The following is a 26667-nucleotide window of genomic DNA, read 5'->3' as shown; positions in this document are numbered from 1 at the left end:
GGTGGAGATATGTCTGCAGGTTTTGCATCTGTTGTTCTGGAAGGGTGTGGTGGTGCTTTGAGGTAGTGTGTCCTGGTCTGTAGGGAGCTTGCCTCTGATGATGAGCTTGGCAGGGTTGGGGGGTTGTTTGAAGGCCAGAAGAGGGAGTTCAGGAAAGATTTCTTTCAACATGTGGTCCACCTCGAGTCTGAGTTATAGTTGTTTGATGACATCCTGTATGGGTTCCAGTGCGGGGTGGTAAGTGACAACTATGAGTGTGCAGTTGGGCGGGGGGAGGGTTGCTGTATTGAAGCAGGTTCTTTTGGAGTATTTGGGTGGCCCATTCCATGATGTGATCTACTTCTTTGGTGAAGTGTCCTTGTGTGGTGAAGGTGGTTTTAAGTGTGCTGCGGTATGTATCCTGGACTTTCACAATGGGGCATATTCTGTGGTATCTGAGTGCCTGACTATAGATAACAGATGTCTTGGTGTGTTTGGGTTGGTTACTGGATTGGTGAAGGTAGGTGTGGTGATCTGGGGATTTCTTGTATGTAGTTGTCTGTAGAGCCCCATTGTTGAAGTTGATCATGGTGTCCAGGAAGTTGGTGCTGGTGTGGGAATGATCTAGAGAAAGTTTGATGGATGGGTGCTGGTTGTTGAAGTTCTAGTGGTAATCTTTGAGGTAGTTTAAGTTGTCTGTCCAGAGGATAAAAATACCATCAGTGTATCTCAGATATATCACTGTTTTTGTGGTGCATTTGCCCAGAAATTCTTCCTCAAAGTGGCTCATGAAGAGGCTGGGCAAACAAAACCTGCACAACGCCTTCAAAAGACAAGCCTGGGAGCTTAAATTCATAACTCTGATAGACACCAAAAATCATGGGCTTAATAAAGACTCTGGATTTATGGCTCACTATAACAATCTGGAACACACAAACTCTCCACCCGCTTCACCTCAAATGGTCTCTTGCAACGTGTTAACTCCTTATCTGTTCTACCCTGTAGTTACACTCTGAGCACTTTTCCCAGAGCTGAAGAGGAGCTCTGCGTAAGCTTGAAAGCTTGTCTCTCTCACCAACAAAAGTTGGGCCAATAAAATATATTCTCACCCACCTTGTCTCTGAATTTCATGTTATCCTTATAAATCTTCAGTCCCTCTTTGAATCTTGCCAAGTTCTTGGCCTCAGTAACATCCTGGGGCAGTGAGTTCCAGTCATATTATGCTCAGTGTTGATAAATGCAAAGTAATGCACATTGGAAACATCCTAACTATACATATAAAATGATGGGGTCTAATTTAGCTGTTACCACTCAAGAAAGAGATTTTGCAGTCATAGATAGTTCTCTGAAAACATCCACTCAATGTGCAGCAGCTAACAGAATGTTGGGAATCATTAAGAAAGGGATTGATAGAAGACAGAAAATATCATATTGCCTCTATATAAATCCATGGTACCCCCACATCTTGAATACTATGTGCAGATGTGGTTGCCCCATCTCAAAAAAAGATATATTTGAATTGGAAAAGGTACAGAAAAGAGCAACAAGAATGATTAGGGACAGCCGGAACAGCTTCCATGTGAGGAGAGATTAATAAGACTTGGACTTTTCAGCTTGGAAAAGAGACAACTAAGGGGGAATATGATCGAGGTCAGTAAAATCATGACTGGTGTGGAGAAAGTAAATAAGGAAGTGTTATTTACTCCTTCTCATAACACAAGAAATAGGGGTCACCCAATAAAATTAATAGGCATTTGTTTAAAACAAACAAAAGGAACTATTTCTTCACACAACGCAAAGTCAACCTGTGGAACGCCTTGCCAGAGGATGTTGTTAAGGCCAAGAGTATAACAGGGTTCAAAAAAGAACTAGATAAATTCATAGAGGATAAGGTCCATCAATGGCTATTAGCTAAGATGGGCAGGGAAGCTGGGAGTGGGCGACGGGGCAGGGATCACTTGATGATTACCTGTTCTGTTCATTCCTTCTGGGGCACCTGGCATTGACCACTGTTGGAAGGTCAATGGGCTAAATGGACTAGGCTAAATGGACCTTTGGTCTGACCCAGTATGGCCGTTCTTACTATGTGTTGGGTGGTAAAAGTATTCCCCTTGCTCAGTTTTGAATTTGCTGACTTTGAGTTTCATTGACTTCCTTCATTCTTGTGTTTTGAGAGAGGAAGAACAGGAGCATCTAATCTACCTTCTCTACCCCATTAATTATATATTTATTTTTGTATGCTTTTCTCATTTTCCTTCTTACTCGCCTCCTTTGTAAACTGTCCCACTTTTTAAAGTGCATCCGACGAAGTGGGTATTCACCCACGAAAGCTCATGCTCCCAAATGTCTGTTAGTCTATAAGGTGCCACAAGACTCTTTGCTGTTTAGAGAGAAGAGAAGTTGGACATTGACTTAATGGAGCTACTGGAACAGTGGCAGGGATTTCGATAATCTCCTTTGAATGCATGGTTTTGTCTAGTCATTATTTATTTGGCTATCTAGAGGACTGTAACTAATCACTGAAGTTTTCCTTTAACGTCATTGAAAGATGTTTCTTTCTACACAGTTCTGGTAAGATTACTATTTACTCCTTTGCAATGGACTCCTGAACTCTTTGTGGCTTTTGTTCCTAGGCATCTGGGTCACAGACCCCAATTCCACCCCTTGAAGCATGGATTTGATGAATGGTTTGGATCCCCTAATTGCCATTTCGGACCTTACGATAACAAAGCCACCCCAAACATCCCTGTTTATAGGGACAGGGAAATGATTGGCAGGTAATTCAGCTGTTTGCTCCATGGCTCGTTTAAAAAATATATTTTGGAACTTATCAACGGCTCGTTTTCTTTGCTTTCTCTGTGGTCTTACTCAGCTGTCCTGTGGTCGACTGAAAGACAAGCATTCAATCAGCAAGCTGTCTTCAGTTAGGAGAGGCAGGCAAATACTCCTGGATCAGACACAGCAGTAACCCCATGGCTAGGTTGGATGGGCAGCAATCTCCAGAAACCTCACGCCATGCCAAGAGTTATTGGACATGAGCGAAGGAAATGTCAGTCATCAGGGATGAACTGGTTCAAATATCATCTGACATGTACCACACGGCGTTTTCAGCACATATAGTGAATTGGCAATCCTAGAATTGTTAAAGTGGGAAAGGGACCCACTGAAGGGGATGTATTTCCTCTCCCTTCCTACCCCCATTCTGTTTGCTCAGGACTTTTGTCCCTAGACCAGAGATGGCTGACTGTGAGCAGTGTAAGGCCCAGGTGACTGTTGCAATCATGCCAAGCCAGAGGTGGGCAAACGACAGCCCGCGGGCCACATCCAGCCTGCAGGACCGTCCTGCCTGGCCCATAAGCTCCTGGCTGGGGAGGCTAGCCCCCAGCCCCTCCCTTGCTGTCTCCCCTCCCCCGCAGCCTCACCTCGCTGTGCCACCAGTGCTCTGGGCAGCGGGGCTGCAAGCTCCTGCCTGGCAGCACGGCTGCGAGAGTATTAAATTGCTCCCCGTAGGAATGTGCTGCTTACGGCTGCCAGTCCTGGTGCTCCGTAAGTACCACATTCCTACGGGGAGCAATTTAATACACTACACCTGGCCCTCCATACAGTTTTGGAACCCCGATGTGGCCCTCAGGGAAAAAAGTTTGCCTACCCCTGTGCCAAGCCAAAGTGAGGAGGATTTCTTATAGGAGAGAGTGCAAGAGGATTTTGGCATCTGTGGGAGGATGGTGTTAGATTTAGAGCTTTTGTCGCTTAGGGTACGTCCACGTTACCCACTGGATCAGCGGATAGCGATCGATCTATCGGGGATCGATTTACCACGTCTTGTCTAGACGCAATAAATCGATCCCCGACTGCTCTGCCTCGACTCCGGAACTCCACCAGGGCTAGAGGCGGAAGTGGAGTCGACAGGAGCGCTGTGGCAGTCGATCCCACGCCGTGAGGATGGGACGTAAGTCGATCTAAGATACGTCGATTTCAGCTACGCTATTCTCGTAGCTGAAGTTGCGTATCTTAGATCGATTTCCCCCGCCCCCCAGTGTAGACCAGGCCTTGGAGTAGGAGGATTTTTGCAGCTGAGAGGGCAAGTCAAGATGGGACACTTATTATTGGAGGCGGAAATTGTTTATGAAGGAGGATCTTGGCAGCCAGAAGGATTCAGAGCGTTTGTGTCTGGGCAACACCTGCTAGATCTTCCAGCTTCCTTTCCCATTCCCAGACTTACCTGCTTATTGAGAGAGATGCATAATCCAGTGGTTAAAGCACAGGGCTAAGAAACAAATTCCTGAGTTCTAAGCCTGGCTCTCATATTGTATCTCAGTTTTCCCATCTGTAAAATGGAAACATTAATACTGCCCTACTTTTATGGGGTTGTTAATGTTTTTAAAGCACCTTGACGATTATAAGCACTAGATCTGTGCTAAATTTTAGTCTGAACTCCTCAGCTGTTCCCTGCTGGGATCCTGGCATCCTCATCCCACCTCAAAAGATGAACTTAAAGCCCCGCTGCTTTAGTGCTGGGCTTTTATCTGGCATCTTGCTTTTTAATGATGCAGTGCTCTGGTGCTCAAGTCTGAAAGGCTTCAAAGGGGCCAGAGCACTTAAGAAAGGGACAAGGGAGTGCCCAATATTCCCTGATGTGCCAGAGTGTTCACATATTCAAACCAGGTATTGCACCAGGCATTTGTCACAAGCGATGCAGCTACGGCAGGGGTGCATGTTGGCTGCCAGGGGTTGTGGCAGGCTAGAGAGCCAAGAACAAACTGCATGTTGCCGAAATGTGCTCATGGACCACTAATAGGCCATTGCTGCTCTAAACTATCCCAGAGGTGCTCATCCAGCTGTGCCTCCTTTGGAAACTGATTCCATTCCCTTAGTGAAGGCATTTTTATTTCTCCCCTCCCTGTTTGTGGTAACCCTTTCTATATTTTCATCATGACAGCCCACCATTTCTTCTGACCTTGCAATTTCACTGTTCTCGCTAACATAAAAAACCATAATGAACTTCTTTTCAGTTTCTGAAGAGAAATGGCTGGTTACATAAGTGGTGGGTCTCTGCCCTTTTGTTGAGTAACAACAATGACCTGCCCATATAAGTAATAGGGAAGAACAGCCCTTTCGTTCTGTGTTCCACGGGTATTGATTTTTTTTCGTGGCTCTGCTTTATTTTAAGATATTATGAAGATTTCAAAATTAATCTGAAGACAGGGGAAGCAAACTTAACTCAGATCTACTTACAGGTATTATACATTTTCTTTATACTCCTATAGCTTTATAACCCACAGCCCTTTTTGGTTACTTTTGGTTGAGGGTTTTAGGTAGCGGAGGAAGATCCTGTTAACATTAATTTCTGTTGTCATTTACAGGAAGCTCTCGACTTTATTAGCCGGCAGCAAGCCAGTCATCAGCCGTTCTTTCTCTATTGGGCTATTGATGCCACTCATGCTCCTGTTTATGCCTCCAAACAGTTCTTGGGCACTAGCCAGAGAGGGTTGTAAGTCACCTTTATTTGATTTATGCTGCCTACTGTGATAGTAGAAAACCACAGCAATATTTATTGGACTGAAGTAACATAGATCACTTGTTAAAAGTGTGTGTGCGCATGCGTGTGTAAATACACATACTAGCTAGCATAGAATTTCCTTTCAGTATTTTTTTTTCAAAAAAACTGTGTCTAGTTTGATCCTTAATATATTTGTTGTATTTGTTGTAAGCCAAAATAAAGAGCGTGACACAAATGTGGGTGAAATCTAAGCTCCCTGCCCCACCGTGTGAGTAATGAAACGCTGGTCTGTGGAATGGGTGCTTTTGTTAGTCTGTTGACATAGTTTGATTAGAGCCTGGCTTAAAAGCCTGTAAATCAGAACAGCAAACAGGCTCCACATGATGGAAAATGCAATTTACAGTGGGAGAAGGATAGCTCTATAGATATAATGGACCTTGCTTTTAAGATCACGGTTTCAAACTAGCTTCTATAAACAAAATTACTTTATTAGCCTCAGTTCATGGCAAAAGTGGCCTCTGCTTATACTTGGCTTCATTTATCTCAGTTGCTGGTCTCTATCCAAGAATGCTCAGATCTTAGCAAATTGGAGAGTCTGAGTATCCAAGAGAGGCTGCTTTCTGCAGATAAGAGACATAAGTTCCGAAGTGACACTGGTAAACTTCTATTCTGGTACCTGATGTGTAGGTGAATTATTTCCCTCTTCAGCACAATTAATTCAGTATTCTTGTGGGTTTCAGTGGAGTGCTTTGTGTTCTGTAAGGCTACCTGGTTTAAACTCTTTCTCCTCCTTGGCTGGCTTACATATTTGTAATCTCTACTGTCTCAGGTATGGTGATGCTGTGCGAGAAATTGATGACAGCATTGGGAAAATCCTAAAGTCCCTTCAAAACCTGGGCATCAGTGAGAACACTTTTGTGTTTTTCACATCTGATAATGGAGCTGCTCTTATTTCAGCACCTAAACAAGGTAAGTGTCTAATGAACAGAGCTGGACCCCAGCTATGAAGTTCGGGTCCAGATCCAAACAGTCTCAGAGTTTGAAGAGAAAGACATCTGAGGTTTTGGTTTGGTCCCTTATATAGATGAGAAGCCTCAAAGTTCAGGAGTGTTCAGAACTAGAGTTCTGCCTCCAGTCCATGCTCGTGTTAGTTGCTCACCTGGGCACACTCATATTTAGACAAGCACGTGTGCATTCTATACTGTGCCCTGGTGCTGATGGGTATATTGTTTTATTTTACTCTTAAAAGCAGTACATTAGCTTCCTACCGACTGTATGTTTGCTCCCACCTTCTCTCTTCATCTATTATTGGTACTGTGTGTGCAGAAGTGACACATACAGGGAACTGCTAGGTCTCCTGTACTAGTTAATTAGGAAGACGAATTAGAGGGCCATTATTGAATGCATATCTGAGTTTTCTGGATCATTATAAAAGATCCAGGAGTCCCAGTGTGTTTAGCTCTATGAAACTATGTTAAAGAGAATAAACATTCCCTGCTATGGACAGCGTTGCTGCACTTCTCAATTTTTCTCTTGTTTTCAAGCTTCTGTCCTTGAGCAAACTGATTTTATTTCCCCCCACTCTTTCCTCCCCCCCCCCATTTGGAGGTCAGGTAGTCTTGTGATTATCAGGCCACAAGATGTGAGGCTCCTGAGTTCTAACCTTAGCTGAGCCACTGAATCTGTGTGGCCTTGGGCAAATCACATGACTTTCCTGGCTGTTCCTCAGTCAGTGCAGTTGTAAGGCTGCATAAAAAGTGGGGACCTTCCATGCAAACCAGCTGCCGTCTCTGAGCCGAGCTTTCCTGGGGAAATAAAATGTAATCTCACTTTTGTCATCATCATGTCTATATCCAACGAAACTCATATCTTAAAAGGACACTAGAAAATCACATTTCAATCTGAAAACGTTCATCGAATCATAGAAATGTAGGACTGGAAGGACTCGAGAGGTCATTTAGCCCACCCACCTGTGCAGAAGCAGCACCAAGTTTACCTAGACCAGTGGTCACCAACCAATCGATGGTGATTGACTAGTCGGTCCTGGAGACTCTCCCAGTCAATCGCAATCTCCACTGATGCAGCGGGGCTGCTGCTAAGGGAGGCTCCCTGTTAAGGGAGGCTCCATACCACTCTCAGAAGCGACCAGCACACCCCCGCAGCCCTGGGGGAAGAGAGGCGGCAGGGGTCTCCGCACGCTGCTCCTGCCTGCAAGCACCTCCCCCAGAGCTCCCATTGGCTGGGAACAGGGAACTGTGGCCAATGGGAGCTGAGGGGGTGGTGCCTGCAGAGAGGGGCAGCACACAGAGCCAGGTGCCCCCCCCCCCATGGGCCACAGAGGCGCGTTTGCCCCTTCCGGGAGCGGCACAGGGCTGGGGCAGGTAAGGAGCCTGCCTTAGCCCCGCTGCACTGCTGACCAGGAGCTGCCTGAAGTAAGTGCTGCCCAGCTGGAGCGCATACCCTGTACCCCCTCCTGGAGCCAGCATCCCATATCCACTCTTGCACCTCATACCCCCTCCTGCACCCCAACCTCCTGCCCCAGCCCTGACTCCCTGCCCAGAGCCAGCACCCTGTATCCCCTCCTGGATCTCAACACTCTGCCCTAGCCTGGAGCCCCCTCCTGCACCCCCTCACCCCCTCCTCCACCCCAACCCCTTGCCCCAGGCTCAGCCCGGAGCCCCCTCCCACACTGCAAACCCCTCTGCCCCAGCCCAGAGCCCACATCCCCTCCCAACCCCCTGCCCCAGCCCAGTGAAAGAGAGTGAGGGTCGGGGAGAGCAAGCGGCGGAGGTTGGGGGGATGGAGTGAGCAGGGCAGGGCTTCGAGGAAGGGGCAGGGCCTTGGGGAAGGAGTGGGGTAGATCCTGGGTTGCCCTTAAATTCAAAAAGTGATCTTTGGCGTAAAAAGGGTGGAGACCACTGTTCTAGACCATCCCTGACAGGTGTTTGTCTAACCTGTTCTTAAAAACCTCCAATGATGCGGTTTCCACAGCCTGACTTGTCACCTGTTCCAGAGCTTAACTATTCTTACAGTTAGAAAGTTTTTCCTAATATCTAACCTAAATCTCCCTTGCTGCAAATGACGCTCATTCTTTTCCTGCCTTCAGTGGACATGGATAACAGTTGATCATTGTCCTCTTTGTAAGAGCCCATAACGTGTCTGAAGACATATCAGGTCTCCTCTCAGTCTTTTCCCAAGACTAAACATACCCAGTTTTTTTAACCTTTCCTCATAGGTCAGGTTTTCTAAATCTTTTATCATTTTTGTTGCTCTCCTTTGGACTCTCTCCAGTTTGTCCAGGTCTTTCTAAAAGTCTGGCACCCAGAACTGGACACAATACTCCAGCTGAGGCCTCACCAGTGCTGAGTAGAGCAAGGCAGTTACTGCCCATATCTTAGATCCAACACTCCCGTTAATACACGCCAGAATGATATTGGCCTTTTTTGCACCTCTGTCCCATTGTTAACTCATTCAGTGTGTGATCAATTTTTACCTCCTTCATTCACGAGAAACATTTAAGATTCCTATAAATGAAAGAAGTTAACAAAAAATTTTGTTTTGTTTGTTTCCTTTGTGCATTTGATAGCACTCCCTATCTAGTCTACTAATCAGTCAGTTTCTTCCCTGCTGAAAAGACCTTCACAAGCATCCACAGGAAAAACATCATAGTGTTTATCAATTTTCTTTCCTATAGGAGGTAGCAATGGTCGCTTTCTGTGTGGTAAACAAACCACTTTTGAAGGTGGGATGAGGGAGCCAGCTATTGCTTGGTGGCCAGGCCACATACCTGCAGGACACGTAAGTATCTGGCCTTAACAATTTTAGGCCCAATCCAATGCCAACTGAAGTCAATGGAAGGAGTCCCATTGGCTTCAATGGTCTTTGGTTCAGGGCTTTTAGCACATTCTCAATGGAATCACTGTGTCAAAACCTGGGATCTGATTAAGTAAAGTATTGGTTGATGTATATACAATAAGATCAGTTAATTACATTATTGCAGTCTTATACCGTGAATGCACACGACTGGATTTTTTATGAACAGTAAGGGGTTTGACTTTAGCTAGCGGATACCTTTTTGTTTTCCTGGTCTGTTTAACCCCTTCACCTCTGTATCCCTAGCATTTTTAGTGGGTTGTCGATGCGATCAAATGTGTGTCCTGCTGCAGTGGAGAAACATGCATTCTGGACATACTCTGCGTGTCCTGCAGCATCGAGTGATTTTAAGCCTGACACTCTTGTTTTTTGTGGCTAGATAGCAGTTTCACTCAGGGAGGTAGGTCTGTGTACCAGAATGTTGCTATTTCCTGCCTGCACAGAGATTAAAATGATGCTCATTCTAAAATAATCCTCAGATGGCAATACCAGCATGTGCAGGAAATTGTCCCAATACTCATTAAAGAAAGATCTAACCAGCTCTCCAGGAGGCATTCCCTCCCCTTTGTAGATGTCTTTTATTCAGAAAGAAGTGATACTTCATCAACTCGACACTGTGCCCAAGATCGCAAAATGTTTATAAAACATTTATTTTTCTAATTTACATTCCTTTTCAATGTTGTAAATCCATTAAATCGGATAAAGATAATTTATAGAGCATATTTAGAGGGTCTCTGTCAGATTTGGCCTAAAATTTGGAGCACAAGAGCAGTTTGAGTTTCTCATTTTTAAAGGTTTTACAAAACCTAATAGGAATGTTTTTATGATTCTTTAAAATTTGAAATGAAAACAGTTTATTGTTTGAATTTAAACATTCCCATGAAGTCCGTGCAAGCCAAGCATAAGTAACCTTGGACTAGTGCATGAGAACACAAAATTGAAACTGACTATTTTGTTTTGTATGTACAAACTTGAGTAAAGTGCCAAAAGTAAACAACCATCATTAATGGGAACAGGTACATTAGATATGAAAAAATAACTCTACGGTATAATTAGGAACAAAGGCAAGGAATTTTTTATAGCAATAACTTAACAGTAATCTTGTACATGCAGTGTAGCTAGCTATTTTATGTGATGGGAAGAAATGTTTGCCACAGATTGGAGCTCAGTGTGGTAGTTTGTGGTGAATTGCTTGCTCTCTTAGAAACAGCTGAAAGTTTAACCTAAATTTGTATGATCAACCATTTATGTATGGTTAACACATTGGCACACCCAAATGAGGTGCCATACTGCCATGGGTACACACACAAAGGCAAGCTACCTCTATTTAGAAAAGTTCTTATGTATATGATTAACTTTAAGCACATGCTTAAGTCTTCTTATTAGGCAGATTCTCACCTGGTGTAAATTGGCATAGCTCCATTGACGGATCTGCCTTCATTGACTTCAATAGCACTTAAGTATATGCTTCACTTTAGGCATATACTTAATTCCTAGCTTGATTTAGCCCCATTTCAGGAAACTGGCCATCAAATGGTTACACATATAGAGGTCTGATCCTGAGAGGAGTCGTGCTCCCACAATTCCCATTGGACTCAGACTGCTTTTCAAACCTATGGTCCATAATGTGCTGCTTCATTCTGCTGGGTGGATGTGCTAGTATGAGTGATATCTGTAAATAAATACATAACAGATATTGATAGGTCTTCTATGCTTGTATTCTTGCAATCAAGGCTCCTGCAGTCTGATGCCCACAACAGCACTGTCCTCAGGTGAGAAGTACAGCATTGCTTCAGGTTTTTGGGTAGTGCAACTCTGCCATTGCCTTCTAGTGTTACAGTTGCATGTATAGTTTTTATAGTGCATAGTTATTTCTCAACAATTGCCTTTTCTAGACATAGTCGGTGGAGAACTCCCTTCTACAGTTTTTTTGCCTATTTTACATATAGTACACCTCTACCCTGATATAACGCTGTCCTCGGGAGCCAAAAAATCTTACCGCGTTATAGGTGAAACTGCGTTATATCGAACTTGCTTTGATCCCCCGGAGCGCACAGCCCCGCTCCCCCAGAGCGCTGCTTTACCGCGTTATATCCGAATTTGTGTAATATCGGGTTGCGTTATATCGGGGTAGAGGTGTATGTTGAAGCTTTTACCTTCCCAACCTGACCAGGAAGGAGGAGTCAGAGGTTAATTCAGGGTTAGTGCCCATGAAGTTGTTGAATTCTCTGCTAAATCAGTCGGGAGCTCTGCCTGCTAGTAATAGTGCTTTTACTATGGACACAAGTCCACCAGGAACTGGAGTGAACCCACAAACTGTCTCATAGAGATGACCAGACATCTATCAGATGGTGACAACTTTTGGTTACTGTTGACCGAGGCCACGTTCAAAGCAGTAACCTGCTGTTGAAAGTTTCCCTATCCTGTTGCCTGCACCATTCAGTTGCTCAGCCCCACCAAACTACTGGAGTTAAAGCATTCTCTGGAAGGGTCATGCCTCCTTGTTGGTGGTCAGAAATTTGATAAATGCAGAGTAATGCACATTGGAAAACATAATCCTGACTATACATACAAAATGATGGGATATAAATTAGCTGTTACCACTCAAGAAAAGATCTTGGAGTCATTGTGGATAGTTCTCTGAAAACATGCGCTCAATGTGCAGCAGTCAAAGAAGCTAACAATGTTAGGAACCATTAAGAAAGAGATAGATAATAAGACAGAAAACATCATAATGCCACTATATAAACCCATGGTATGCCTACACCTTCATTACTGCACGCAGTTGTGGTCACCCCATCTCAAAAATACTACATTAGAATTGGAAAAAGTACAGAGAAGGGCAACAAAAATGATGAAGGGTCTGGAACAGCTTCGGTGTGAGGAGAGATTAAAAAGACTTGGACTTTTCAGCTTGGAAAAGAGATGACTAAGATTGTATGACAGAGGTCTATACAGTCATGACTGCTGTGGAGAAAGTGATTAGGGAAGTATTATTTACTCCTTTACATAACACCCAATGAAATTAATAGGCAGCAGGTCTAAGAGAAACATAGAGAAGTATTTCTTTACACAATGCACAGTCAACCTGTGGAACTCTTTGCCAGGGAATATTGTGAAGGCCAGAACTATAACAACCAATTCTTTTTTGAACTAAGTTCATGGAGGATAGATCCATCAATATCTATTAGCCAACATGGTCAGGGATGCAAACACATGGTCTGAGTGTTCCTAGTCTCTGATTGACAGAAGCTGGGAGTGGACAATAGCGGATGGATCATTCAATGATTGCCTGTTCTGGTCATTGTCTCTGAAACACCTGGCATTGGCCACTGTCAGAAGACCGGATACTGGGCTAGACGAACCATTGGTCTGCCCCAGTATGGCCATTATGTTCTTATGCTGACAATCTTACTGACTTGTAGCTTTTTTTTAGTGGGTGTATTTCTTTATTTCAAATAAAAGGAATGTTGAGTAGAAATTATAAAGGAAATCAAGTGGCTGGTTTTAATAGAAACATCAGTAGCACTATAGGTAACCAGTTTGGGGCTGGGTGGGAGTCATGCCACAGGAGGCTGCTGCCGGTGTTGGCATCAAAATTCAGTTCGTTTTGGCATGTTTATTCACACACAAACACCCTTTCTGTAGCTTCCTCCCCCACTCCATTTTCCAGGTGAATTCATAACAAGTCAACATTTAAACATTCCCTGCATCACGTCTGCCTTCTGGAAAGATCCAGCTGAAAGAAATTCATATTCTGCTGGTATTTGAATCCTTCTTCTCTCTTTCTCCGTGTCTCCTCCCTTTCCCTCCCAGTTCCTGCTCCCTGAAGGAGAAAAGAGCATATCAACCCAAAGACAGCATTGCAACCTTTTCTTCACTATCTCCCATGGGGCGCAAATTGAAATTGAATTAGACAGGGATATCAGGTCTGCTCGCTGTGATAACTGTAAAAGGATTTTATTTAAAAACACCCTGACATTTGTTCACCCAGTTTCAAATATTTAGCTTTTCTCCTTTCGTTTCCTGGCGGGGGCGACTTTATTAATTGTCGCCTTTGATTCAGAGTTAAAGCTTGAAAGCGCTGATAACAGCAGTGGTGACTATTTCTTCCCGCAACGTGGCCCACAGCAAAAGGATTTCATTTTCTTAAAGACGTTCTGTGTTCACTGAGAGTTTATTTAAAAAAAAAAAGGGGGGGGAGCCCTTCTTACGTGCGTAATGCCAGCTGTTCCTCACTGATACGAGGAATATCTGATCTCGCTCTTCTTTTATATGTTATTTATTTTCTCTGGGCTGTTACTCTCTCTGGATTTTTATTTTCTTAAGAAAAAATGGAAGAGGCAGCTAGAATGAGGGTGCTGTTGACAGGAGAAAATGGTAATTTAAAAAAAAATTATCTGAAAATACTTCAAAGTTTTTATAAATATTAACCTTTTTTTATTTTTTTTTCTCTCTTCACGATGCTGCAGAGCACAGATAAATTCAAGTGGCTGTGGCACTGGCATTTAATTTCCTTAAGAAGTTTTCTCTGCTTCACGGAAGAATGTTGTCTGAGACCAGAAACGTAATCGGATGATTAAAGGGAGTCATCTACATCTGGTTATGTTTAATAAAGGCTGGTACAAGAAGTCAGTGGTGGCCCCATAGGACTGTCACAGTGTATAAATTAGATAGTACATCTGAACTTGGCTATTGCTTCTTGCTGTCTGTTAGCCAAAAGATTTAGGTGACAGGATTGAGTGGCGACATGAAAAGCAATTTTTTTTTTTTTTTTTGGATTTGCCTTATAAACTGTGAAAGGCCTAATTACAAAAAGTCTTACATGCTAGCTATCCTGTTCATTCCTGCTGCAGCAGGAGTACATGGAGAGCAGGCACGTTAATAACTATATCATGTGCCAAATATCCCTTTTATTAATCTCTCAAATCCTTCACATGGCATTTCTCCAACCTCACAATGCCTGCGACGTGCAGGCGAGCATACAAGACACTCAGCACCTCATGGTATGTGAAGTAGTCCACCTTTGTCAGGAATGGATGTGATAGCTTCTTTGAAGGAGGATAACATTGTTATTATTTAATGTCTGTGCACTCTTAACATGTGCACAGCCCTTTACAAAACACACACACAAGGCAAGATCTTTGCTCTAAGGAGCCTACAATCTAAGGGTCTGTCTACACTGCAGCTGGGAGTGAGCCTCCCAGCCCTCGTAGACAGACTCATGCTAACTCTGTGAAGGGGATGGGTCTTAGAGCCGGACTCCAACCCAAGCAGGAATGTCTGCACTGCTATTTTTAGCCCTGTGGCATGAGCCGAAGTCAGTTCTGAGACGCGCTGCTTTGGATCTTTTTTCATTGTATGGTTATTTTTGGCAGTGTAGGTGTAGCCAAAGGAGCAAAGTGGAGACAGTAGAGAGTAAGGAGCAAGAGCAGCAACATCTAGCACCCATCAAAATGGGGTCAGCGGGGCCTGACCCCTCCCCAGATCTCTGTGTCTGATAGCTACACAACAGCATTTTTCTTAGTGTTTGAATCAGCAATAAAAATGCGTGTCTGTCATTCTTGCAAAGGAACAGGGAGTGTGTGTGTAACCATTATGTATTTGCAGTGAGCTGCAGTCTCATTGGGGTCTGACGTAGTTGTTGGCGTGGAAGGCAATGGGAGGTTTGCCTGGGTAAGGACTGCAGGATTTGGTGCAGTGTATGTAGGTTTGTTTTGTTTGGAGCTCCCAGTACCAGTGCACATTGTAAAACTAAAACAGTACGTCCAGTTTCATTGTAAAATGGGACTGTTCCAGTTCCTTCTCAGAGGCTGTGTAGCAGAGAAAGCTGCAAGCAGCTTCCCTCCATCCTCTCCTCCAAATGAGGAGATGAACCTTTAGAAGAGTTTGTGTACATTCCTGCCTCTTATGTTGCTCATGTGGAGGATTGTTTAATATTTCAAGTCCTGTGATTTAACCCCTTCCCATCCCTTACTGCCCACAAAAACAGGCTGATCCTAGCCTCTTCTAAAGTACCCCAGTGCAGCAAAAGCTCTGAATCAAACTATGGGCCTGATCCCACACAATCTTTCACATGCCATTAATCCCACTAATTTCAGTCAGATTACTCTATTGACTATAGGCTATTTTCATAAATAAAGGTTTCCAGGATCAGGCCCTCTCTAGGCTTGCTGCTTTGCATTCTGTTTCTCCTGCCTGGGGACAGGGGAAGTTTTGCCCATATCCTACCTCAGTATTAAATGCTCCTGTCAGAGTTTTGTGATGAATTCAAATGGTTAAGAATTGAAATGACTGTAATCCAGCAGAGTGGCATTGCAATGTTAAACGCTTAACCCGTCCCACTAGTGCAAGCACAGCATGCAGCCTGTTGTTTTTGGAAAGAGGAAAATACTGTAATTTTCAGAAATATCTTTCAATTCCCCGCTTAAATCCTTAGATGTTCACTTTTTCAACCTATTGGCCATCTAGCCACTTAGAGCAAGAGGTTTAATAATTCAGAAAAAGGTTTGTTCCCCTTAATAGGGCTGCAGAATCTAAAACAACTGAGCTGATATGTTGCAGAGTTCCTCTTTTATCATAATTTGCTCCAGTATTTAAATACTCCTTTTTAGAGTCAGCTTAGTAAATGGAGAGTCATTACTTATTAGTGGGAAGATTCATGGATAAGGCAGGCTTTGATGGTCATGATGTTATGACAGATATATTGGTATCCTCGGTATATTGGTCTAACATGTGAATCTGTCTTGGATGGAAAAGAAAGAAAATGGTTTTTCTCCACTGTATAAGTATGTTGACTTGGGTCACATGGCTCTTTGTTTCCGAGTTTGCGGTATGCCTGGGAAGGTTCTGTTGTGTCACATCTGGTACTGATGCATCTGAGCGCAGAGCGCTCATACTCTCGCACTTGACTGAAGAGATCTGCCTTAACTCTGTGTAATGTTGGTTAATTCCCCATCCCAAGGCCGACAATAGTCTCCTAACATAGTAGCATAGCACAGAAAGATATGTAACCCTTTTGGGGTTGAGAGAGCACGGCCCCTTTACATCTTTTTCCTGGGGGGAGGGGGAGAGTGAGGGAAACCGGGGTGGCTCTGCAGCTGGGGGGGACAGAGGCAGCAGCCCGCAGGCCCTGCAAAGGAAGCAGCAGAGAACCCGCACTGAGCACTTCCGAGGCCCCCCCGTCCCAAGCTGTGGAGACCCCCCAAGAACATGAGGAGGAAGGTTCAGTGCAGGCAGAGAACCCTGTACCGCAAACTACCATTTAAACCCAGATGCCCTGGAATTCGTGCCTCAAGGATCCATCGTCTCGCCTCCATGTTCAGTGGTATCACCTCAGCCAGTACCCGCCAGCCAGCCAGCCTGGAGTTCCTCTAGGGAGGGGAAGCCCGGGTGTGGGTTCTCTGCTGCTTCCTTTGTGAGCCCCTCCCCCAGCTCCAGAGCCACCCCCTGGAGTGTCCCTCCTTTTTTCTCACTCCCCCTCCCCCTAGGAAAAAGATTTAAAGGGGCCATGCTCTCTAAACCCCAAAGGGGTTACAGATGGAAGGGGTTGGTGTGTGTGTTTGAGAAAATCAGTCCAAACAAATACCGTGTGGGATGCTTGTTTTTAAAACAGGAATAATTAAGACTGAAGGAATTCTAAATATGGCTACTAGTTAAATTAAAAACCTCTTAAAAAACCACTAAAGCCAAAAAATGGTGGTTTTTCCTCCCTGATAAAAATGCTCTAAAATATTCCAGATTCACCATTCTAGAATTGTTGAAAACTGTTTGTAGATAAGGTCATTGGGCCCTGAAGATCACTCCCCATCCACCCACTTCTGTACTTGCAGGGAGCTCACCCCTGGCAATGGAGGGCTCCGGAGGGGGCCAGTGGATGGAATAAATCAAGGGGAACTTTGTATGGAATACTGATTTTTCAATCTCAGAATGAGTAATAATTTGCCTGTGCATACCAGGGGGCCCTAAGCACCACGAAGTATGAATGAATGAATGGAAAGTGGGTGAAGTAAAGAGAGAGGTTTTAAAAAAAAAAAAAAAGCTCCATAAAAAACAACATGAAAGGAGGAAGGGCCTGATTCAGCCCTCTAGAAGCTAATGGGGACTTTGCATGTGACTCTGATGTGAGCAGGATCAAACCCCAAGTGAGAAATTTTGAGAGATGAAAAAAAGGAATGGGACTGAGAAAGCAGCTCTTTCGTAGCAGAGAGGCAGGCAGACTTGTCTGCTTGAATGTGTATGGAAAGTCTGTGCAAATGCTCTTCGTTGTCTTGTCAATTTCAGGTGAGTCATCAACTGGGTAACGTGATGGATCTCTTCACCACCAGCCTCTCCCTAGCGGGATTGCAGCCTCCCAGTGACAGACAGATTGACGGTATTGACCTTTCTCCTGCCATCCTGCAGGGCAAGCTAATTGACAGGTTAGTTATGAGCACGGAGCTCACAGCTCCTCCCTCGTGATTATTGGAGGGGGGCAGAACTCATTTGCTTATTTAAAAAATCTTTTAAAATTTATTACTTTAGAAACTGGCCTGGTGCACTTTGTGTTCCTGATGGCTGAATTGGGGTGAGCAACAGAGATTTACTTCCTGTGCTAATTATGTGCTGGAGCTAATGAGGTGGGATTTCTTGAAACTCAGCATATTGCCATCAAATGGATTCCATGGGCATATTCATCTGTCCAGGGGTTAGCACAGATCCCTGGAACAGCATAAGGTCACAGTGAGGATAAATTCCATGATCTTTAACCTGGTTAGGGAAAAGAGGTTTAATTGTTTATTACTGTATAGCAACCAAGAGTGTCTGGATACTTCACAGAACACAGCCACTGCCTAAAAGAACATACAGTCAAAGGCCTTGACCCTGGAAAGGGACTTCACTGAAACCCCATTTGCTCCTCTGGGTCTGCTTGTGTGGATCCTTTTTCATGGTTGGGCCCGAATTTTAGACTTGGCTTGAAGAGCTGGGATAATGAGCAGCAGGGAGTGGGGATGGGCTGGGTGTTAAAACAAGACAAGATTAGACAGTGAACATTCTTGACTTCCTTTCCTGGGCAATGTAGAACTGGTGAGTATTTCCAGGAATGGTTTAATTGAGCAGAGGGAAGCAGCCTGACAAATCAAAGTAGAAGGGGAAGTTCCATAAGTAGGGGAGAGCATGAAATAAGGCACAGGGATGCTTGCAGGATTCCTCTGTGTTGACCTTGAACTGTAGGTCAGTAAAGCTATTTTTGTGCCCATTAGGGCAGAAAACACCTGCATAGCACTGCAGGTGATTCACCTTGTGTCTAATTTAGGGCGTTACTGGATCTGTGAGTGCTGTGAAATGTTTGCAATTAGCATTACTTTATTTCTTTAAGGTTGAAGAGGTTCTTTATTGACATAAGAGTTTTTTCATTGGAGAGGCAAACATTTCATTACTCTGCCACTTGCACTACAATAATTGTCATTTCAGTGCACAAGGTGAACCAGGTCAGGTCTTCCAGAGCCAAAAACTCCATTAATATTTTTTCCAGTGGGTTAGATTTTAACATCCTTTTTGGCTAAGAAGCAGGAACAGTAAAGATGATTTGGGGATGGAAAAGATTATTTAAAACAAAAGATCTTATACAAACACCCCCAACTAAAGAAGGCTCCTACTGGAAAAAGCTGACCAAGCTGGAGTCCTTGCATGAGGAACTCTGCCAACAGAGTCTGCCCTCTATAGATGCTTCAGTTCTGCAGAAATTGGGTGGTCTGGTTTTACCTTCCGTTCCAAGAGCAACAGAGTGCTTTGTCGGTGAAACCAAAGGGAAAAGGGGGGACAGTGCTGAGCTCGCCACAACATTTTTTGAAAGGGGGACACAGGCCATTAACTGGTCTGAATAGAATATATTTTCCAAATATATCCCCAGTGTGATCCCTAAGTTGAGAACCATGGCGTTTGAGAAAAGGCAGCACCCAGAATTACATTAGGCCAAGTTAAAGGGAAGGCTTTTTGAGAACTTGATGGGGGTGGAATCTAAAGCATGTTGGAGTGCTGGCATTTGTGATTTGGGTGCATTCTGAGATGGCACTGGAAAGCAGAATGTGTCTTTAATGCCATTTTCCCCCTTCTCTGGCTAATCAGCCTGTGTGACAGTAACAGCTGGCAGCCTGGTGCTCTCTAGCTGTCCCCAGCCATAAACAGGAGACCAAGCATCACATGTTCTGTGAATCCCCATCACACACCCCACTCTTCTGAGACATTTGGTGTTTAAATCGTCACGCGCTAGAGAAAATTACAGGGGCTGATAGTTCAAGGATTAACAGTCACTGGCAGCCCAGTTGTATAATGTTTCATTCTTGCGCAATGTGAGCTCTCAACTTGATGAACACTTTAAAAAATGTTAATTGAAAACCTTGCAGTGGAGACGCTGAGAAGGCAGCCTGTTCCTGACTGATAGCTGAATCGGAAGTCAGACTCCATTAAAGTGTTTGTCTCCCTTATCAGTGTGCCTGCCCAAGCGCGTGTTTAGGCACATTGCATTTCTCATGCAGCTGCACTTCCCCTCCCCCTTCTGCTTCCCTGTCAGGCCGATATTCTATTACCGTGGCAACGAGATGATGGCAGTGAGACTTGGGCTTTACAAGGCTCACTACTGGACCTGGAGCAACTCCTGGGAGCAGTTCAGTCAGGTAACCGAAAACAAAACCCCCTCGTTTAGTTCATTTTCCCCATTCCCAGTTGCATCAAGTGACATTTTCCTCATGGGGGAAAAAAACCCATTAAAGGGGAATTTGAAATCATTGGCATGTCCCTGTGCTCCATTTTAAACCAGCCCTTTATTGGAGACATTGATGTGTCATTACTGCTGGATCTGTAGTAGAAAGTGAAAGGAGGAAGGAGACTAATATTTCAGCACCTTCATATTGAAGTCAATGTCATTCCAGGGCAATAACAGGAAATTGTTCTCTTGGGTTGTTTTGGATGTTGAGGTTGTTTGTTTTTTGTTTTTTAAACATCTAATATACTCCAATGTTAAGCATCTTTTCTTGATCAATTCTTACCAAGCTTATAAGTCACTCCATTTGGAGTGTTACATTAAGTTGTTGGTGTGGCTCCAGTGTCTGATATGAGGAATTCAATGCCCCTCACTATTTAAACGAATATAAGGCTGCTTTGCTAAGCGGTGCATGGAGAGGGAAGGAAGCCCAGCCGTTACCAGCTGCACTGTGCAAAGAACTGCAGTCGCTGAAGACAGAGCACTTGTGTTTCATCTCTTACAAAAGCATGCTCAGACCTAAATCATTCTAATCACATTTTTGAGCTGTCTCGGTTGCTCATCCCTTTGTTCTAAGTTATACACTCTTGCTGTTTTTCTGGGTTTGTATCTTGTTCCAAACTTGGGTAATAAACTCTGGGGCATTTCACAAATGGCAGCTCACAATTGTGCCATGCTGATTATGCCCTTAAAAGTGAAGTAAATGTGCTATGGCACAGCTCTCAGCAATTTCAACAGCAGGCTGGTGGTACAGGGGGTTGTTTGTAAGATTATTACTATTTGTTATGTATGGGAGGTCCTCAGGGCTTCACAGGTGCAGAACAAAGTGCTGCTGGCATTTGTGGATGTGAAAACGAGCATGTAGTTTGTCAGGGCAGAGGGGGTGGGGGGAGAGGCAGCATCAAGGGAGTCTTACATTCATGGCGGTAAAGTTTGTACCTAGAAAGACTGTAAGGCTCAAAGAGTCGAAGTTGCAATTTTACATGGCCCCAAAGAGACTTACCAACTGGGAGGGAAACTTGCATCACGTACTTTACGCCATTGTTAACCCTTCGTGAGGGGGATGATGCAATATATTGTCGACACTTGTATGCGAATAAAGCTCGGATCTTTCAAGTGACATGGAAAGAGTGGAAGATTTTCACTGTGAGTGGGGACATTGGAAAAGGGTGTGCACATGCACAGGTGTGCACTTCCCACGTGTACAGAAGACAATGTCAGATGTGAGTAACTGCTCTCCATTGTAATATAAGCACATATACACACTTACACACCTAGTTCAGACAAAAATAAATACTTACACTGATCTAACCTGTTTGTACATGTCTGAATATGTGTGTAGCTGTGATAATGGAGACCGGTTACTCATTTCAAAGCCTCTCCCACTGTGAGCAGTGGCAGTTGTGTAATTAAGGAATATTTCTTTCTTTCTAAGTCTTTGTTTAACTACTGGCTGATTAAAGTCAGTAATTATGCTGTACATCAGAGAAATGATTAAAAATTCACTTGCTTTCCTGCAGCTTGTATCACATGTGGTTGATGTGGGTAAAATTGGAGCACATTAGTGGACAGAATAGCCATTAACAACATGCAGAGGAAGCTGGGGCTGAAATTTTGTTCCGATTCCTTCATGTCCTCTAGACGTTAATTACAACCCTCACGAGCTTAAAATAAATAAATAAATCAGTTGGAATGCAGAATATTTTTACAGTTCTGATTTTTGTTTTCTTTTTTGCAAGCTTGTCATATATGACCGCTACACAGTTCCTCCTTGCAATTACTGCTTTGTTATCAGTAATATTTATACTGTGGTTGGAGTTATCTTGGCAGAGTAGGAGGAGCCAGTTTTGCTTGCTGGCTTCATTGCAAGTGGACTTTAATGTACACTTGTGTGACATCAGAAATCCTGCTTGTCGACAGAACAGATGAGTTTGCCTTGCCAAGCCACTGGGGCTTTTGGCTAATAAGGCAAGTTTTTACCTTGTCTAATGGTGGGGTCTCCTGACTGGCTCATTACCTGATTATCTGAGTCAGATGTGGAGATGTATTAAACTCCCTTTGAACTTGGAAGCCTTTCACTCATAAAAATGATGGGGCCAAAGTCAGATCTGGTGAAAGCTGGTACTGTTCCATCATCTTTATTGAAGCTGCAACCATTTAAACAGGCCTGAGGTTGGCCAGATATGTCAAAACAACTCTCTGTTTATTTTCAAGAGGTTTACTTTACGGATAATTTAGTATCTTGTTATTTTTGTAGAGTTGCTTCATTGTTTCATGTTTCAGCCAAACCTCCATTTGCTCTTAAAAGCCCCTTGTTAATTGGCAGAGTGGAAAATTACTAAATATAGATAGTCTTGTCAGAAGTCAATTTTTTTCTTTAATTTCAATTATGAATATCACTTTTTATATTTACATTTTTACTGTTGCATGATATTAAGTGGTGGGTAGGGTGGGGGCAGGGCTGTAGATGGCTCCCTGTGCCACTGAGGGGCCCAAAACACAGGTGCGAAGGAGATTGCAGTCCTGACCTGGAGCCAGAGACCACTTGATCAGGACCTACACAGAGGAGGATGAGCCCCTGGCTGCTGGGGAGGCCACCCCACTGCTGAACAGTTCCTGCCTGGGGACAGTTCCCACACACCTGGCTGGTGGGTGAGTGAGTGGGGCCATGACAGCGGAGCTGCAGAGGATTCCCCAGGTGGTCACAGGCCGGTGACACCCGATCCCTGCACCTGCAAGGTGTGGAGAAAGCTGCAAGCCTGGGAGGGCAGAGTGGAAACCCTTGGCCAGGATGGTGCAGGACCCTTGGTCAGGATGGCACTGAGGAAGGAAAGCCCCCAGCCACAGCGGAGGCCACCCTGCTACTGAATGGTGTTGTCCCCGGGCAGGAGCCTTTCAGCAGCAGGGTGACGTCCCCCACAGCTGGGGACTCATCCCTCACAGGCCTGACTGGGAGTCTCTGCTCTGCCCTGCAGTGGTGCTGGAACAATTTGTACAGTGAGGATGCTGAGAGCCATTGAACCAAACTGTAAACCCTGCGTATGATGGAAACCACTTTAATCCAGGGGGTTCGGCAGCCCACTCAGCGCCTCTAGTTCCAGCACCTATGCTTGCCTGCTAGGACCGCAGCCTCCCCCACACCTTGCTCCTGCAGCGATCCAGTGTCGCCGTGCAGGAAGCCCTCTGCAGCTCTGCTGTCATAGACCTGCTCGCTAATTCCCATGACTGCGCTGCCAAAAGGCCAGTGACATTGGATCCCTGTAGGTGCAGCGTGCAGGGGAAGGGCAGGCTGCACTCATGCCATTACTGATGGATGCTTTTTTATGTTGGTAAATGTCAATTTCAGCTGACACTGAAATCAACATCTATCAGTTTAAAACGAATCCCGCCAAACCGAAATACAGACAACTTGCGCTATTTTTAATCCATGTTTGGTGTACTTTTGTTTTAAGATTTTTAAACCTGTAAATGCCACTGAGCGAACCAGAATCCAATCGATGTTAGGATTGGAAAACATCACATTGTTATCCTTCTGGCCCCATGTGTGTCTTCTGAACACCTCCATGCTTTTCACCGTCAAGCTTGGTTAAGAAGAATTTGTGCAAGTTTAGGAATTTTCGCCTCTAACCTGGAAAGCTACTTGCTTGATTGCAGCATTAGGCAGCTAAGTAATAAAGTATGTGTAAAATCGAGCGCAGAGGAGACGCTTACAGACAGCTAACCCCAGGAGATAACTCGGTTGTGCATGCTTCTCCCCATATGGCACTTGAAGTATTTACACTGCAAAGATCCCATGCCAGCAGTCCATTGATTTATAGTCTCTTTGCCTTATTAAACTCTCATGACATTAACATGCTTTAACTGGTACCCATCATCTTGTATTCTAGTTTGATATTCAATTTCATGTCATCAGTCACAAAGATGAAATGTGTTGGTTTTTTGGTTTTTTATCCTCCAAAGCCAGTATTTTCTAATCCGATTCCTCCCATAAATCGTTGTAATCTATTTCCTAGCACTACAGGACTATTTGGTGCTATCTTCCCTGCTATTTCCACTTGATTATTTAGATAACTTATATTCGTGAACGGCTACTCCCTTGAATAGCATAAGGGAAAGAAATATAAATCCACTCAGCGGAAATAAGTGAGACTAAGGACTTGATGGCACACACCACTCCTGCTTGTAAATTACATGGGACGCTCACATGAGGAATATTTACCTAGCTGCCATTTTTGTACAATAAAAAGCCTTTGTGATTTACAAGTGGTTCATGTTTATGCAGTTTGAATTGTCTAACATCCAGGAGCTGATGAATAGGCCAGAGATAAGTGAATTTACTGAGAGAATATATTTATATTTGTAAATAATTTGAGATGTAATACGTATTCTATTCCTGAGTTAGATTTGGTTTTGGACTGAAAAAAAGGAGACACAGAGAAGTTTAAGAATTCTGTAGTCTCAGACTTCATTGGAGAGTCAGTAAATAAATGATTTAACAGGAAAAATACTTCATTATTGACCTCTGGAGTTTAAAAAGAAGCTGTGAGAGCACAGGAAGTATAGTCTGCAGTGGTGTGACAGAAACCTGTAACTGGATTCACCTGGAAGGCATAGGGCCAGATTTTCAGCTGTGGTAAATCGAAATAGCTGTGTTGAAATCAGTGCAGCTATGCTGCTTTAGACTTGCTGAGGATCTGGCCCGTACTGTCCTTTGCTTTGGTGTTTGTCTATCAGAGCGTAGGCTCTTCCACGGCCCTATCAGCATTGACAGCCTTGCTCTTCCAGCCAAATCCAGCAGAAATGAACACAGCAGTGTACATGACACATCCAGTGCAAATTGGTCAGAGGATCTGTGTCACCAGTCAGGTAGGGTAGTTGGCTGGAAATCGAAGCTAGACAAATTTAGACTAGAAGTAAGGCACAAATTTTTACCAGTGAGGGTAATTAACCGTTGGAACAACTTACCGAGGGCTGAGGTGGACTCTCCACCATCCAGATTTGGATGTTTTTCTAAAATACATGCTGTAGTTCAAACAAGAATGAATTCAGGGGAGTCTCATGGCCTGTGTTATGCAGGAGAGCTGATTAGATGATCACAGTGGTCCCTTCTGGCTTTGGAGTCTAGGACTCTCACCCTACTGGCATTCAGTGGTTGTGCTGAAAGCCAGTTCAATTGTAAGCTAGAGCAGCCCCCCATGCACCCCACCACTTTGCCTTACAACCGCCTTTTAGTGGCTTTTCCTGCTGCATTCCCCTGCCAACCCTGTGGCATTTAAGTTGCATGTATTTGGCCCAACCACAGAATGCCAAACAGATACACTACCACTTGTGTGTATATCTTGTATCATATACCACTGTTTGTCACCACTGCATTTAGCCCAGAAGAGGTCCCTGAGAAGAGGCAGATCCTGGAGGACAGGCAAATTTACTCTACCCACTCTGAAATACATATGCCTCATGCTCTGCATTGCTCTCCTGCTGCCCTGCCCAGCTGATCAGGAGCAATTCTGAAGGGCTTAGAGGGAGGGAGCTGCATTTAGCCCTCCTTTGTTGGAAGGACAGGTCAGCTTTATGCAGGGCTGGGGGGAAGGGAATAAAGGGGAAAATTGTGGATCCTTGAAGGAATCTACTTGACTCTTTTTTTTGAGGGGTAATTAAATTCCTTCCAAAATCCCGATTTTAGTGCTTCATTAGAGGTGGCAAGAACTTGAGCCACCAGGAGGGGTAAAGCTCTCTCCTCTGCTTACTCCTGAGATCACTCCAACAGAGCATAGCTCTTCGGTAGCACTGGTGAGTTGACCTTAACTGGATCTTTGCAAAAATATTTTTTAAAAAGCCCATTGGTTTAGTGGATTGTGGCTGATAAACTTCAGCCTCTCTGCTGTCAGCTTAGTATCTTGTTAGTAGTTTTCAGTGGTTTTTCATAAAGGGTGTGTGTGTGTTTGTGCACAAACACACCCTATTGTTTCACTGTAAAATGCCAAAGGGGTTATTTGTGCTGCGGTCTGTTCTGATTGCCCTTCTCATCAACATGAAGGAATCGATAAAGCCTTTTCTGTGAGGGGGGCTGTGAAGTCAAGTAGAACCTCACAAATAATGACATTTGATTGTGGTCCTCTGAGCATATGAGCTAGCTATCGATCGCTTCTGCTTGAGAGCCGATGGAGACTTTTCGATTTGCCCCTTTTCTCCGCTCCTTTCCAGACAGTTAACACATTAGAAGCGATTTTTGTTCAACAGGGCTGAAGCGGCTACCAAGAGAAACCAGCACCAGCATTTTCAGGTGTTCGGTCACTCTGAGTCCCAATGCTGGAGGCTTTTGCTGAGAACTGCCATGAGTGAGAATTGCTGCTTTCCGGTGCTGTGGCAAGGACAAGAAGAAAGAGCAGATTGCTGCAGTGTTGGGGATACCTGCCTCAAACAAGCTGGTTTTTTCCTAATATTAATATTTGTTTTGTTGTTCTGTGTTTTGAGCATTGGAATGAGGAAATGTTGACAAGGAGACAGTCCAGTGTTTGCTGTGCCACTATCATAATCCACAGTCACTTGTAAATTCAGAATGCTCTGGGATCGT

At 44.2% G+C, this 26667-nt stretch overlaps 1 protein-coding gene across 9 annotated transcripts in view; it reads left to right on the top strand.

The window, feature by feature from the left end:
- Window positions 1-26667, top strand: part of GALNS (galactosamine (N-acetyl)-6-sulfatase) — a 74275-nt gene that overhangs the window by 11754 nt on the left and 35854 nt on the right. For all 9 annotated transcript variants that reach the window (XR_005588658.1, XR_005588659.1, XM_039502513.1 and 6 more), the window contains 7 exons: window positions 2613-2756; window positions 5150-5216; window positions 5343-5470; window positions 6309-6448; window positions 9174-9277; window positions 17636-17772; window positions 19905-20007. Coding sequence is in view for 7 of the 9 variants with exons in the window: in XM_039502513.1 (XP_039358447.1) it covers window positions 2613-2756; window positions 5150-5216; window positions 5343-5470; window positions 6309-6448; window positions 9174-9277; window positions 17636-17772; window positions 19905-20007 (823 nt within the window). In the remaining 2 variants the exon portion in view is untranslated. The remainder of the gene's footprint in view (window positions 1-2612; window positions 2757-5149; window positions 5217-5342; window positions 5471-6308; window positions 6449-9173; window positions 9278-17635; window positions 17773-19904; window positions 20008-26667) is intronic.

Source organism: Mauremys reevesii, linkage group 16 (genome assembly GCF_016161935.1).
Source record: "Mauremys reevesii isolate NIE-2019 linkage group 16, ASM1616193v1, whole genome shotgun sequence".
Classification (NCBI taxonomy): Eukaryota; Metazoa; Chordata; order Testudines; family Geoemydidae; genus Mauremys; species Mauremys reevesii.
Note: the sequence above shows the minus strand (reverse complement) of the source record. Positions and strands in the feature narration are given on the sequence as shown.